The sequence below is a fragment of the Delphinus delphis genome, chromosome 7 (genome assembly GCF_949987515.2).
Source record: "Delphinus delphis chromosome 7, mDelDel1.2, whole genome shotgun sequence".
In the NCBI taxonomy this organism is placed as follows: domain Eukaryota; kingdom Metazoa; phylum Chordata; class Mammalia; order Artiodactyla; family Delphinidae; genus Delphinus; species Delphinus delphis.
This window is the reverse complement of record NC_082689.1, coordinates 7,063,080-7,078,562: the sequence shown is the minus strand read 5'-3', so window position 1 is coordinate 7,078,562 and position 15,483 is coordinate 7,063,080. Positions and strand designations below refer to the sequence as shown.

The window sequence follows — 15,483 nt, the reverse complement described above, 5'->3', positions numbered from 1 at the left end:
CAGGTGACTTTACAGAGAAAGGACCGGAAGCAGATCCCACAGAGGCTTGTTCATGGTCACGCGGCTGCACTGATGTTCTGGAACTTTCTGAATGGAGATAGAGTCCATCCTGTCAGTCAGCATGCACCCAGAGGCCTGCACAAGGGGTGTCTTGGTATCTGTGGATGGAAAGGAAAGGGGCAGCCTGGGACCTTTTCATTAGGCCTTACTGTGTTGGGGTCTGCACGAGGAAGGCTTAAGGTGTGAGAAGGTCACAAGCTGTAGCCAGCATGTAGGAGTGAATCCACGATGTGTGTCTGTCCCTCGCGGAGTCACCCTCCAACAACCCACAGGACAGTCCAGGCCCACGCGAGGGGCTCCGCTGCAGGTGGACACAGGCCTCCTCCTGCCCAGATGGAGGGCAGGCCCCATGGTGCCCCCTTCAATGCAGCTCCACCCCGGGAGGGGGCCGAGGAGAGGGCTGTACCCTGCTGGGGGGCAGGGAGTGGGGTGCGTTCAGACCTGGCTCCTGGTCCCACCAGAGTCTGTGTATCGGCCCGGCCGCATCCCCCTTGGACCTGGGGTGGGCAGAGGAAGGGCAGGGAGGCAGGGGGGTGAGGCATGTTTGGAGCCAGGCCCTCTCCCCGGGGCCGGGGCGCAGTGTGACGGGGTTAAGCCCGCCTTGCTGTGCAGGGTGGACACATGGGTTCCTTCCTGCTCTCTAGGGGCAAGAAAATCAGGGATTCGAATTTGTTTAAAAAGAACGTCTACAGTCCTTTTTCCCATGCATTCCCCTCCTCTGGGCTGGCAACCCTCACCCACCTGTCCCCCACCTGTCCAAGTTAATCCTGTGCCCTTCTCTCTGCAGCTGAAGCCCATCATTTCTGACCCCGAGTACCTGCTGGACCAGCACATCCTGATAAGCATTAAGTCCTCTGACAGTGACGAATCCTACGGTAAGGGTTCCAGGACAGGGGCTGCAGGTGTCACACCTGCTGATCGAGGCCTCTGATGTAAGGGAAGCAGTGGTATCTCCTTCACAAAAGCCCACCGGCTGCTCTGTTCCCCATCCCTGTGCTGCCAGAGGGACAGATACTGGAAAGCTATCCTTCTGACCCCATCAGGCTCCTGGGACTGACAGCGGGCCGCCACAACACCTCCCACCTATGGAGCCTTTCCTGTGTCAGATTCCGTGCTAGGTGCTTGCATGTATTACTTGATTGATCCTGACATGACCTTGTGAAGCAGATACTGTTCTCTCAGTTAGTCGATAAGTAAACTGAGGCTCAGAAAGGTGAAGTGACTTGCCCAAGTCACACAGGTTGTAACCGGCTGAGTCCTAATTTGAACCCAGGTCTTCCCGGCATTGCTCAGTGCCCAGACCAGGCAGGCTTGAGAATGCCTGTGGCCCCGGTAACGGTCCTCCTAGAGAGACACCATCTTCTGTAAAATCTTCAGCCTGTCCGTGGCTCCAGGTTGCCCTTGCACTTGGTACATTCAGCGCAGCTAGAGCGTGGAGTGAGGGGACAGGTAGGCAAAGAGAGTCTGGAGCCAGACCCATACAAGACAGGCTAGGGGTAGATATCGTATCCTGGGGACGGAAGGGAGCCGCAGAAGAGTCAGGCCAGATGGCAACATGGTCAGCTTTGCGTCTTAGGAATATGCGTTTGCAGCGATCATCACGAGAGATGAGGGAGCCAGGATGAAAGCAGCGATGGTTAAAAAAAAAAAAAAAAATGGAGAGACAGGTTAAAATTGAGAGGTACTGAGAAGGGAAATTGTTTGACCACGGGAATCGGGGGAATAGGGTCGAGCATGGCCCTGAACCTGTGGTTTGAGTTGCTGGGGTTAATGTTTCCGTTTCCTGAACTGGACTGGCTGTGGTGAGTAGCAGGCAAAGGAGACTAAAACGGTTCAGCCAGAGAAGTGGGAGGAACGCCAAAGACTGGGATCGGGGACGCGGTCAGAGCTGTTCAAGACGACATGGTTGTGATAGCAAATGTGGCCGAGGGATCCAACCAAATAAAGCCCAGTGTCCTGCAGACAGAGGGACTTGGGGACTTGTGGGCTTGGGAGAGCCGTGTGCACGGCGAGGGAGTGAGCGGGGGTGGGGAGGCCGAGGGCATGAGAGACCAGGATGTGCAGCTGGGTCCAGGGAGGGTGTTTGTTTTCAATGGAAGGAATTTGAGGGGGGTTAATGCTGATCAATGGAAGCCGGGAAGCAGAAAGAGGCTACAGACAGGAAGGGTGCCCAGGTGTGTCTGTCACCCACGGTGCAGGCTCTGGATGTACGTTCCGTCACCACCCTCATTGCAGAGGTGGGAAAATGAAGTGACTTGTCCAAGGTCACACAGCCACTGAGTGAGTTTGACAAGCTGCTCTGTGACCTTGGACTTGAACCTAGGCAGCCCAGCTCCAGAATCGTGCCCTCCACTCCCTCCCAGTGCAGCACTGGGAAGAGGGTCCCTGCACCAGGGCAGGGGCGGGCAGAGCCCGAGGACTGTGATGGAGCAAAGAGAGAGGATCCACGTGGGTGCCAGGGTGTCGGGAGGTTTGCTGGCAGGAAACGGGAACACAGGTCTGACGGTTCCATTTTCTTTTCAAACACTGGCGTTCTCCTTGGTCTCCTCCTCTTGGTATTCATACTGACAAACAGCATATCATACTAATAGCTAGGAAAAAAATCATCCAGCCATCTCATTCCTTGCTACAGCAATCATTTTTATTTTGCTTTTCCACTCCCGTGTTCATCCACAGGCACACATAGATTTCTATATGAATAATTATCACAGAGACACCATTTATGTTCTGCTTTCCTCACCTGGTATTAGATGATACACATTTCCCATGATCCTCCGACCCAGCCTTCATGACGGTTGCTTTTAATGGCGTCATAATATTCCACGGATTTACTATATCCTCGGTTTTTAAAGTGCTCCTTACTACGACTACTGAGGCTCTGCAAATTATTTTTGTCAGTGTTATCAACAATGCTGAGGTGGATCTCTTTGTGGACGTTTTTATTTTTTATTGAGGTATAGTTGATTTACAATGAGTTAGTTTCTGATGTATAGCAAAGTGATTCCGTTTTATATGTGTGTGTGTATATATATATATATATTCTTTTTCATATTGTTTTCCATTATGGTTTATTATAGGATATTGAATATATTTCCCTGTGCTATTCAGTAGGACCTTGCTGTTTATCCATTTTATATATAGTATCAATAGTTTACATCTGCTAATCCCAAACTCCTAATTTATCCCTCCCCCACCCCTTTTCCCCTTTGGTAAGCATAAGTTTGTTTTCTTTGTGAGTCTATTGCTGTTTCGTAAGTAAGTTCATTTGTATCATCTTTTAGATTCCACATATAAGTTATAAGTGATACCGTATGATATTTGTCTCTGACTTCACTCAGTATGATAATCTCTATGTCCGTCCTTGTTGCTGCAAATGGCGTTATTTCTTTTTTATGGCTCAGTAGTATTCCACTGTGCACGTATACCACATCTTTATCCATTCGTCTGTCCACGGCCATCTAGGTTGCTTCCATGTCCTGGCTATTGTAAATAGTGCTGCTGTGAACATTTGCGTGCATGTATCTTTTCGAATTAGCGTTTTCTCCGGATATATGCCCAGGAGTGGGACTGCTGGATCACATGGCAACTCTTTTTAGTTTTTTTAAGGAACCTCCATCCTGTTTTCCCTAGCGGCTGCACCCATTTACATTCCCACCAACAGTGGAGGAGGGTTCTCTTTTCTTCGTTGTGGACACCCTTTATTTTCCTTTGGCTACATTTGTTATTCTTTTGGGTGGTCTCTTTAGGGCAAGTTCCCGTGTCTGCTGGCTAAAGGGTATACATATGTGTGCGGTTGTTGGTGCTCGGCACCCAGCTGATGGCTGTGAAGGCTCTGTCTTGCCTTGTGGACCTTGCCACATCCCCGTGTACAGGTTTCCCCAGATCCTTGCTGGTACTGGGTATCCTTTGCTTCTGCTTTTGTTCATTTCATGTCTGTGGGAGAGTCTCTTACTGCTGCCTTAATTTGCATTTTTGATGGCTCAGCAGACTGAACTAGTTTCCATGCACTGAAATCAACCATCTACGCTTCTTTCTGTGCAAAATGTCTGTGGGGTTATCTGCCCATTTGTCTGCTGGAGATTTCATTTTGAGGAGTGCAGATAAAATACCCTCTGTGTGAAGCTGGCTGCAGCTAATGTTCCCACTCAGTCCTCTTTGCCTTTTTGTTTTTTCTCTGTGCAGAAGTTTTAAACTTTTCTATCCTATCTGTCAGTGTTGTTTTGTCATTTCTCACACTGCTTCAAACCTTGGGAAGTTATTCCTTCCAGCAATCAGATTAGTACTTAATTCTGGTTTTCTGCCGGATTTTCTATGATTTACTTTATTTTATATCCACTAATCTGCGTGGAGTTCATTTTGCTGTAAGGTTTGAGATGTTTTCCCCAATTGCTGAGGAGTTGTTCTGAAAGTTTTGTTTCATAATCCCTGCCTTGGCCATTGTCGCAAAGGATCATCTCTGGGCGGGAGAGCTAAATCTCCAGGCCAAATGCATGGTGTTTCTCCGGTGAAATGGCAGGGCTGGGTTGGGGGGGGGGGGTGTCTTGACATGACTACTGTCTCCCCACCTCCCCAGGCGAGGGCTGCATTGCTCTACGGTTAGAGGCCACGGAAACTCAGCTCCCCATCTACACGCCTCTCACCCACCACGGAGAGATGATGGGTCACTTCCGGGGGGAGATTAAGCTGCAGACCTCCCAAGGCAAGAAGAGGGAGAAGCTCTATGGTAAGTGGGCACGACCCCTCCCCTGCTCCCTCTTCAGTGCTGCTGGGTCGGGGACGGGAACGGAATAGTCTCTCTGCTGTGGCCTCAGACAGAAATGCAGCATCGGAGGGGATCTCAGAGGCAATCTGGCCCAACCCTTAGCAGGTTCGAGAATTTCCCTACAGAACCGCAACACCTCACAGCCACAATCACCCTTGCCTGGCCCCAGTCTTTCTTCCTTTTCACACAGGCAAGAGGTCATTTTTTCCTTCTCCTCTTTGCTTTACTTCTTGCTCAAAAGCACTCAAATCACGATGCCTAAAATGCGTCGGGCTTTAATTTTCTACTTGATCTATGAAATGATCAACTTATAAACGTTGTCTCATTTATCTCTCACCATAGCTCTGAGAGCCAGGTGCTACCCTTGTTCGGTAGATGAGGAAACTGAGGCACAGAGAGGTTAAGTGACTGGCTGAAGGTCACACACCGAGTAAGTGGCTGGCCCAAGGGGAAAGTGCAGGTTCACTCACGCAAATCCGTAAACGTGACGGGGGCCTCTCACACAAACAGTGAGACAGCAAGATGTGGGACGGTCTGACACCCCCTGCTCATGGGAAGGCCCTGGGCCATCATGGGTGCTGCCTCCCTTGGATGGGGCTCCTCCTCTGCCCTCTGGGGGCTCCTTTCTCTAGCAGGATGTAGACCTGAAGGGGGGACTTGGCACCCCTGCAACCATAGCCAGAGTCAGATATGAAGACGGGGTCCCAGTTCCCCATTAAGCTCGTGAACAGGTTGGCTTTGGGCACCAAATGCTCTTGTGTTTCTTTTATTTAGATCTGCCAAGACATATTTGTCTGTTTTATCCCTTGCTGACACCAACAAGTTGGAAATGCTGCATGAAATGACAACTCTGGGTCACACGTGCCAACTCTCCTCCCTCTGGAGGCATGCAGGCATAACTAATCCATCACCGAACTCACACAAGGTCTCAGAATTTGCCCCCAGGCAGCCATTATTCACCTTCCAGCTTCTGCTTGCCAGCGGAAACCTCTCTGCCATCCTGGCCCAAACCCTGGGAGCTGGGCCCTTGCATGCTCTCACATGCTCTTTCCTGGCCCTTTTCTTGCAGACTTTGTGAAGACAGAGCGGGATGAGTCCAGTGTACCCAAGTCTCTGAAGAGCCTCACCAGCCAGGACCCCATGAAGCAGTGGGAACCTGCCAACAGGTAGAGGGGGGAGGTGGGGGGGGTGTTGCCAGGGCTTCACTGCAAGCTAGCGTGGCTTTGCAGACCCGGGACTGGGAGTGGGGAACTGGAGCAGAGAGAAAGCAAGGACCCAGAGGGAAAGAAAGCGCTGGCCACGGAAAGCCTGTCATGCTTCCAGCTCCGAGGCTTCTAACCACAAACCCCTGGTGTGACTGCAACAAGGCCAGGGAGGCTCTTCTGTGCTGCAGAGTTCGGTTCAGTTCAACAAACACTGGCTGAGCACTTCCAGGTGTCAGGTTCTAGAGAAACCAAGGCAAATTAGGAGGAGTCCCTGCCTTAGGAAGGTACATCCTACTAGGAAGATGCCCAGTCCAGGAGGCAGCAGCCCCAGAGATGGGCGCATGGAACAGCTGCAGTATTTCCTGAGGACCAGGGATATGAGCAGCCACGGCTCCAGGGCTAAAAGCCCCACCCTGTGACTAAGGCGGAAAAGCATTGTGGGGAAGTGCGTGCAGGCTGCTTTGGGCAGAGACCGAGCTGGGAAGAATCTGGACATCAAAGCCTGGATTACGAGGGGGACAGCAGTCCCCAAATAGCAGGGTCACCACAGCTCACTGATACGGTCTCAAGTTCAAGCCAGTGAGGTTTGTCATGGTGTCCACGCCAGTTTACCTGCCGAGGGTGCAAAGCTGTGCCAGGTAGCCGAGCGAAATCCCAAAAGCCACTGCCAAGCCCAGCTTATTCCTCTCCTCCTTTCAGCCCCCACTACCTGTCCCTCCAGCCCTCGCCTGCCCCAGCCCCCCACCCCATGCACAGCAACTCCCACCCCCCTCCAGCCTCTGACGGTAGCCCTAGGCATGAAACTATCCCTTTCAATCTTTTTCGCCTACTACAATCCCCTCGATGAAAGCACTGCAGCTCTCAAATGTCTGCTTGACTCCAGAATCAGGATCAGTGTAGGTTAACAAAGTATTTTCCATTGGGCCAGCATTAGAGTTAACACTTACTTCTGAAGCAGGCTCGATGGATGGGAGTGGGATGTGCTCAGAAACAGGCTGGCTGAGCAGATGGGAGCTGGAGAGCGTGTGTTACAACCTGGGGAGCTCCCAGATGGGAGCTGGGGAGCGTGTGTTACAACCTATATATGCAGAACTCTACTTACTAGTTAGCTCTCCTGAGAGCGCCGTCTTACAAGGAAGGACAACACTCCTGTCACCAAGAGGCAGCACAGTGTGTGTCTCAGGGTCACCTCACCAGGCCTGGCCAGCCCCTTGACAGCTGTTAGCTGACTCCCCCACAGTCGAGGCTGCAGCCTTGACCTCTGTGACCTCCATGCTCATCTTTCCAAACACCTGCATGGCTGTCTCCATCCTGATGCCTCACAGACGTGCAAGCCGGCTGTCCCAGATGGAACTCTCCATTTACCACCAACACCCTACCACCACCAACAACCCCCATAGTCACTCAGCCCTGCCGTCCACGCCAGCCTCTCATTCCATTCTGCCCACTTGCTCACAGGCCTTCAGACTGTTGCTGGGACAGGTCAACCCCTCATACCGCAGGGCCTTTGCACTTACTGCTTCTTCCCTCCCTCCCTTCTCAGAGAGGCCCTCACGGGCCACCCTACGCCCAGGTGGTCCCAACCCTAGTCTATCTCTGCTCCTTCTGTTACTGTCAGTCAGACTTGAGCAGTGTATAAATATCTCGTTTCTCAGGCACGGAGCTTGTTTTGTTTGTCTCCCCATCATACGTTGGTTCCACGAGAACAGAGACTGTGGCTATCTCATTTACAACCATATTTCCTCCTATTGTTCCTGGTGTTACCAGGCACTCAGTAACTATTTTGTTGTATGAATGAATGAACGAATGAATGAATGAATCCACCACCCCAGAGGTGAAGGCGTTGAGGAGAGCCTGAGCGGGCATCAGAGGACACTCTCCTCAGGCTGGTGCTGACCTGGAGGAGCCCTGAGGTGTGCCTGTGTGTGTCTCCCCCGCAGGGTCCCTCCATGCAGTGGCTCCAGCATCACTGAAATCATCAACCCCAACTACATGGGCGTGGGGGCCTTCAACTACATGAAGCAGACCCCATCCCCCGATCAGCAGCCCACCGCCTGGAGCTACGACCAGCCGCTCAAGGACTCCTCCCTGGGGCCTGGAAGGGGGGAGAGCCCTCCGACACCGCCCTCCCAACCGCCCCTATCACCCAAGAAGTTTTCATCATCGACAGCAACACGGGGCCCCTGCCTCAGAACGCAGGAGCCAAGGTGAGCATCGTCTTCACCAAGGTCTCTCCCTTCCCTAGGTTTTCACCACCAGGAAATCTGGCCCTAGAATAGAAGCTGCGTGAGAGCAGGGATGTGCATCCACTTTGGTCACTGACTCATCCCCGGGGCCTAGAACACAGTAGGCTCTCGAGAAATGCTTGTAGAATCTCCGATTCTTAGCCTATTCGTGTAAACCTGAAAGGTTTTTTAAAAACAGGATTTAAAAAGTTTAAATATAGTGCCTGAGAAAAACACACTCCTGTAAAAACGACCTTCATTGAAAAATACGTTTCTGTAAGTAGTGAACCCTCGTCAACCTCCCACTCCCTGGAGGGCCCTGCAGAGCAGAGGTGGGAATTTCCACGTAGGAATGAGTCCCTCCCCAGCTCCGAGTTCCCCTCTCTCTTCTTAACCACGAGGGTTCCTGTTCCCATGCGCAACCCTCCTGTCTCTCCTGTTGAGGCCAATCTGAAAACACAGCAGCTGGGACCAGGAATTCCGAAGGGGAGGAGAACAGCTAGCCTGCAGAGGGAGGGGGTTTGGCCATGAAACTTCGGGGAAAACCCAGCCGTTAGAGAGAACTGACCTGCATCGAGAACTGGTCCAGGCATCACGTGCCTGGAGGCCCGGAGCCGGGGAGGAGCTCGCAGAGCCGCCGCCTTAACCAAGCAAACCCACGCATGCGCGCCTTGGGCAAGCAAACCCACGCATGCGCGCCTTGTGCAAACGCAGGATCGGGAGCCCCCCAAGTTTCTAGTAACCACACGGTGACAGATGGAAACTCAAAGTGCAGACCTTAATTAACAGTGATTGAAGATGAACAAAATATCGTTCGCATCAGCTTCCTTTGGGGGCTGCCTGTACTGTTTATAATGACTTCAGGGCGCGGCTCTGGGCCTGTCTTCCCCTCTCTGAGGTCCTATGTTCCCCATGGCATTTTCCGTCGTGTGCTAAGAGGCAGGGAACGGCATGTTGTCAAGCACTGTTCCCCTCATCTCCCTCCACTTCCAACCCTCCCGCGCCTGGCCTGGCTGGAGTTTCTTCTGGATTGAAGGGCCATTTACAATTCTCTTTCTTAAGCTTTTTCTCTTAAAAAAAAAAACACTGGACAAATGGAAGGAGGAAGGGACGGAGGGAAGGAGGAGGCGGGGACAGGACAGGGCCTGCCCCCGAGCTCAGCCTTGTCTATCTCTGTACCTCCAGTTTTCACAATTTGTTGATAATATTGTGGACCCTGGTCTTTCCGTAAGAAACCTGGGGGAAGGAGAAGGAGCCTCAGTTTCCTCTCCTGGAAAAATGAGGACAAAAGCCACGTATGGTGGGTCCTGTGGCACCTCTCTGGCAAAGGTCACCTCTTTGGCGACCCCAGGAAACAGAGCCGTAAACAATTACAAAGAACAAGGGGACCGTTTAAGTGAAATGTTTTAAGTTCCCAAAGTTAATGTCTCTGTGTACCCTCCTAACTGGAACAGAGCATATAGCTTGGAACAAGGAGGAGAGCTGTTTCTCCGGTTTCACGGGTGACAGCTTCAGAATGGGGACATCTGTGTAGGCAAGGGGCCCAGGCTGGGCTCTAAGCTCACTTCTCAGCAAGGAGACGATTAGAGGCAAGAAGCTGGCAGCTCCCACGCCTGCCTGCCACCCTCTTTGCTGCCCTTGACCCCCCCACTGGGCCTGAGAAAAGGCTGTGGAAGAGGGGGTATCACCAGTCCTCCTATCACTGCCCCATAAAAAAGTAAGGGACCAGCTGTCCCAATTTGCCCAAGACTGTCTCCTTTTTTGCGCTAAGAATCCCTCATCCCAGGAAACCCCTGAATTCTGGGAAAACTGGGACGACTGGTCACCCTGGACCGAAGTCATATGGTTAGAAAGAGGGCTCTTCTCAGACCCTGCTCGACACTTCACTCCTTTAGAAAACAGCCGACTCCGGAATCTGAGGAGTGAAATCATTGTGGCACAGGAATCAACCCTGTGCCCTGGGGATGGGTTCGCTCACTCCACAGCCGTGGCTGCTATGGGAGCTGGTTTCTTTTCACCTTTGGTCAGGGAGATAAGACTTTTCAAAAGTGGTCTTCCCCAGTCTCCCCGCCCCCGCCAAGCCTTCCCCTCTCTGACAGTGACAGAAGCCCCCTCCTCGAGGGAAGACTTGCCCCATCTCCTGCTCTTTTCCCGGGGCAGCGAGCTTTGCAATCACCAAAATGCTTGCACCTGGGGTCCTCTTCCTGGCCCCGTCCCTAATGCTCTGAGGCGAGACCTCTCCTGTCTCCTCACTGAGCGTGGGCTCCAGGTGGCAGGCCACACATGTTTCTTTTCTCCTTGCCTCTTCATCAGAAACTTCCGGTCAGTGCCATTTTCATCCTCCTGCCCCTTCCTCCCTGTGCTAACTCATAGCAAAGGTCTTTGAGGATCCAGAGGGGGTGCAGAGGCTGGCCCAAGGGGGAGGGGCAGACTTCCAAAGTCTTTGTTCAAGGCCCCAACATTTCTGGTTATATAACTGCTTCCAGGTCTTTCCAAAGAGTAATGAGCAAAAGACCAAGTCTACATATCCCTGAGGCTAGCCTCCCCGACACCCCACATCATCTTGTCTCACTGGCACCTGTGCAAGGATGACATCTCGCCTCTGTCCCCTGCCCACGCTCACTCCCCGAAGAGTCCATTAGCCGTGGCTGTTTGGCAACTTCTGAGCAGTGTTTCAGCACACGCTCCATCACTACGAGGCGTCACGGCCTGAACAGTTCAGTGCGTTTTCCAAGGGACCCACATTTTCTTCTCAAGAGCTTCCTTATTTTGCAGAAAGCAGAACCCAGAACACTCCCCCTGGGAAATTATGCCGTTGGCCAGAAAGTAAAATGTGTTCCCATTCCTGGTTCTCATAATTCGCTCAGCGGGAAATCACCTCCAGCAAGAGCAGTAATAAATCAGGAAACAGACCAACAAAGGAAGCTCTCACCTACTTTGGGGACACCATGGAGCTCCTTCGCTGTCCATAAGTCAAACAGGCATATTTTCTCGCTACTGGCTTGTTTCTTGATGCATATCTCCAGGTTGCTTCTGATTTTCAACATGAATGCTGTCCGTTTTCTCCTTCTCCCTCTGAGTGAGGACACGAAGGAAAGCACACTCACCAGGCGCTCTCCGGGGAGAGGACTTTACGCAGAGGAAAGAATACTGTGTTAATAGGGAATGTCGGTCCCCTGAGCACAGATTTCGGCTGGTTCACAGCCGCCTCCTGCACCTGGGGCAGCGTCACACACTTGGGGGGCTCCAACACGGCTGTTAAATGAAGCTCCTTGACCTGGGACCCTCGATAAGCACAAGACTTCTGTTCCCCTGAGGGTCAGAGGAGAATTTGCTGAAGACGTAGAGGAGAGGCTGCGGGATTCTTGGGGGAAGCCAGGAAGGGAGGTCTGTTAGCAGCAGGGATGGGGGCACTGACTGTGGAGGGCAGGCTGCTCCGATGAGGATGAAGCAGGTGGTTTTGGATTGGGGTGCCATGTAAGCCCCCCTCATCCCTTCAGTGAAGTCCCCCTTGCTCACCGATGCTCTGGTGTGCACAGTTTCTGTGGTGGAAAATGTCCAAGGCAAGAGGTGAGGTTACCTATGAGATCATCAACATAGGAGTAACAGTTCATTCTCCTGCCTTTTAAAAAAAAAGTTTTCTTTTTAGTCACAGTGGAATTCACATAACATAAAATTAAGCACGGCATGTTTCAAGTGAACGACTCGGTGGCGTTGAGTACACTCACAGTGCTGTGCAGCCACCACGGCCATCTGGTTTCTTTATCACCCCAAAGAAACCCCAAATGCATTGAGCAGTCATTCCCCACGTGTGTTTCTTCCCTGTGCATCCTCTTTCCCACGCTCCAGGCCCGGCGATGTGGGGAAGAGCGCGGGGGAACCTTTGCCTCCGGAGGACCCGCAGCTGACCAAGCCCGAGATGTTTGAGAACCCGCTGTACGGGTCTGTGAGTGCTTTCCCTAAGCCGGCTCCCAGGAAGGAGCAGGAATCCCCCAAGATGCTGAGGAAGGAGCCCCCGCCCTGCCCGGACCCGGGAATCTTGTCGCCCAGCATCCTGCTCTCCAAAGCCCAGGAGGCCGAGGGCAGCAAGGGGACGGGCAAGCCTGCACCCGCACCCACGCCCTTCCTCAGCCCTACGCCCCGGCTCCGCTCCTTCACCTGCTCGTCCTCCACCTCCGAGGGCCGCCCACCGGGTGGGGACAAGGGAAGCCCAGGGAAGTCCAAGGCCCCCGCCGGCTCGCAGGTCCCGGTGCCAGCCAAGAGACCCATCAAGCCTTCCAGGTCAGAACTCAGCCAGCAGCCCCCGGTGCAGCGGCCACCCCTCCCGGTCAAAAGCCCGGCCGTCCTGCACCTGCAGCACTCCAGGGGCCGTGACTACCGTGACAACGCCGAGTTCCCCCATCTCGCCAAGCACCGGCCCGAGGACGCGCCGCCCGGCCGGGCCGCCATGCAGGTGCGCTCGGAGCGGAGCGGGTGCGCAGGCGCGGGCGTGTGATACGGGTGCACGTGGGCGTGCGGGCACTTGAGTGATCAGCACCACCGTGGCCAGGAGTGCGCTCAGGTGCACATGCACGGGTAGTGCATGTGTGTGCACGTGTGTGATACAGCCTACCATGCCTAGGAGTGTGCTCGGGTGCACGTGGGCTCTCCTCCATGTGCGTGAGTGTGCGTGTGCATGTGCGTGATACAATGACCCGGTCCAGGAGTGGGTTCCGAGAAACGGTGTTCTGGGAGCTGAGAATGAGAAAGGAGGTAGAGACAGAATTTGAACCCAGACTATCCCCAAAGTCCCTGCTACTACATTGAAAGGGTTAAAGGAGGGCCTGGGGGTAACTCTGAGTCCTGTAGGTCAGGCCCATAGGAATAAGGCTTCATAGATACAAGAGCCCAGATCATTTTTGTTACGTTATCATCATTAGTACTTAGAAATTTTCCAGTATTTTAGGGACTTCAGACTCAATGTCCCCTTCCTTCCTATAGAATAAGATTTCTTTATGAGCAAAACTAATAGTGGTTAAGAACAGATTCCGGAGCCGCACTGTCTTGGGTTTGAATCCCAGCTGTCCCACTTTCTGGCTCTGTGCCTCAGTTTACTCATCTGTAAAAAAGGGGGCAATCAGTGGAACCTGCCTCACAGGTTTATAGGGAGGATTAAATTTTATTATATATCATTACTATATGTGACAACTTATATGTAAAAGGTATGTATCATCCATTGCATATTGTTTCATAAGTATTATATATTACTCCGTATGCATATAATATATATGCACGTATATTAGAATGCGTGTAAGTACTTAGAACAGCGTGCTGGCCCCCTTCAGCACTAGGTTAGCACTAAGCCTGCTCTAGCCCGGGGCATGCAAGGTCATGGGGACCTTTAGTTAAATCTGGCCTGGCGAGAATGCAGAGCTGACAGTCTTCTGTTTTTGTTCCACAGTGAAGCCCCTGGTGAGCTGCCAGCGAGATGGGAGCCCAAAGGAGCAGCACGAAGCTGCTGGGACCCTCTCCCAGGACCCCTGTTCGCTCCTCCTACCCAGCTTCCTACGCAGGGCTTCGTCTTTTTCAGGAGAGGGTCTAGCTTCTGTGTGGTCAGCAAGGTGCACTGGCTGTGAAACTTGACACCCAGCACTGAAGTTGGGAGGAAAAACCCACCTGATGGGCACCAAACAACCCGCACACCTGGGCCCCCAGCTTGATCTTGGTACTTGGGACCCAAGAGCCTTGTTCCGGCTGCCATTTTGAAGAAAGGAACTAAAGCGCTGATTTGTGGGTAGGGATATAAATAATAATAATAATAATAATATTAATAATAATAATGGCTACATGTAGGGAGCACTCAGCACCTGCCAGGTACCGTGCTAAGTGCTTTATGAACATTATGAGTTGAGTCTTTAGCCAACTAAAACCACATTCCCAGACCCCTCGGTTCAAAACAGTATGTCCTGAGTGGTTTGGACAAAGCATTAAAAATTAAGGCTAGTGCCCTCCTGTTGTGAGACAGCACTTGGCCTTTAGGGAGCTCTGAGGAATGAGTGGTTAATTTAGGGTACAGTGAACCTGGCCTTGTCTAGCTTCAGTGATGCAAACTGCTTTAGCTAAAGCTGCCGGGGTCCGGCAGAGCCGGCCCGGAGAACAGGGATCCCTGGGTCATCCTAGTTCTTTAGTTGGAAGAAGGAAGAATGTCAGCTCCTACTCTCCGGTGAAGAGATGTGGCTTCAGCCTGGACTGGCGATGCCCAGGCTCGTGCCAGGCCCCCCATGCCCTCCTGCAGGTGGGCAGGCACCGCCAGGTCATGGAATGAGCCACACCCCGAGCCTTATCTCATCATGCTAATAGAAGAGTCTATGCTGTTCGTTAGTTACTCCAGAAAGCCAGCTTTCCCACCTGGCTGCCGGCGAGGGCGGGCCTCTTGGTTCCCGGCTCTCAAAGCAGTGCAGCCTTTTCTTTCCAAACTCTGTGGCTTCTGGCCCTGCTTCCTTGGTTACTAGGAGAATGGATTGGTGATGCTTGTTCTTGTGTTGCTTTTTGACATCATGAAATTAATGTAGGAAACCAAATCCAGAAGTGCGTGTGAGTTCAGGAGGATGGGTGCGCGCCCCACATCCCCATGTGCGTCAGTCTGTGTGACCAATAAATTGTGCCTTTCTCACCTCTCTCACCTGCGTGGCATTTTTTCCTGACATTCAGCCACAGACATGCTTCTAGGCTGTCAGGGCTGCAGAGCGGCAGCCCAGGGAGGGGGAGATATCGAGGTTCTCGGTAGAGATGGGCCAGCATTGTCCTGACCAGAGGGGACGCGGTAGAAAGAGCTTGAAGTTGGGCATGGACCAGGACCAGTGGGAGACATCACACATCTCCGTGGGACTCCAGGCACACCCTGCAGCCACCAGACTTCCACCAGCATTGTCCCATTGCCACCACCGCCTGCTGTCCTGCAGCCACAAGTTCCTCCTGGCTTTTGTTAAGTGTTCATTGCTGAGCTCCAGAGACAGTAAGCACATGTAGACAATCGCCAGGTTGTGGGCCTCCAGACCCCCACGTTCAGGGGCAGCTTGCACTGCTTACGGGTCAGGGGGCAGCACCCAGCCCAGAGGGCCAGTGTGGGTGCTGCCTGGCCCTGCTTCCAGGCTGCCTTGGTCTGGGCTGCTGTCCCCACCACCTCAGGCTACTCGGCCTCTGCTCCTGTTCACAGATGCCAGGCCTGGACTCCAGGCAGAGCCTGAGACAG

The 15,483-nt window shown here is 52.8% G+C and overlaps 1 protein-coding gene across 1 annotated transcript in view; it reads left to right on the top strand.

Annotated features, from left to right (window-relative positions):
• Positions 1-14,898, top strand: part of INPP5D (inositol polyphosphate-5-phosphatase D) — a 130,957-nt gene extending 116,059 nt beyond the window's left edge. Inside the window, exons 22-27 of the mRNA XM_060015914.1 lie at positions 848-935; positions 4,634-4,783; positions 5,892-5,988; positions 7,968-8,234; positions 12,102-12,705; positions 13,693-14,898. Of these exons, the coding sequence (XP_059871897.1) occupies positions 848-935; positions 4,634-4,783; positions 5,892-5,988; positions 7,968-8,234; positions 12,102-12,705; positions 13,693-13,695 (1,209 nt within the window). The 3' untranslated portion in view covers positions 13,696-14,898. The remainder of the gene's footprint in view (positions 1-847; positions 936-4,633; positions 4,784-5,891; positions 5,989-7,967; positions 8,235-12,101; positions 12,706-13,692) is intronic.
• Positions 14,899-15,483: the final 585 nt, after the last annotated feature.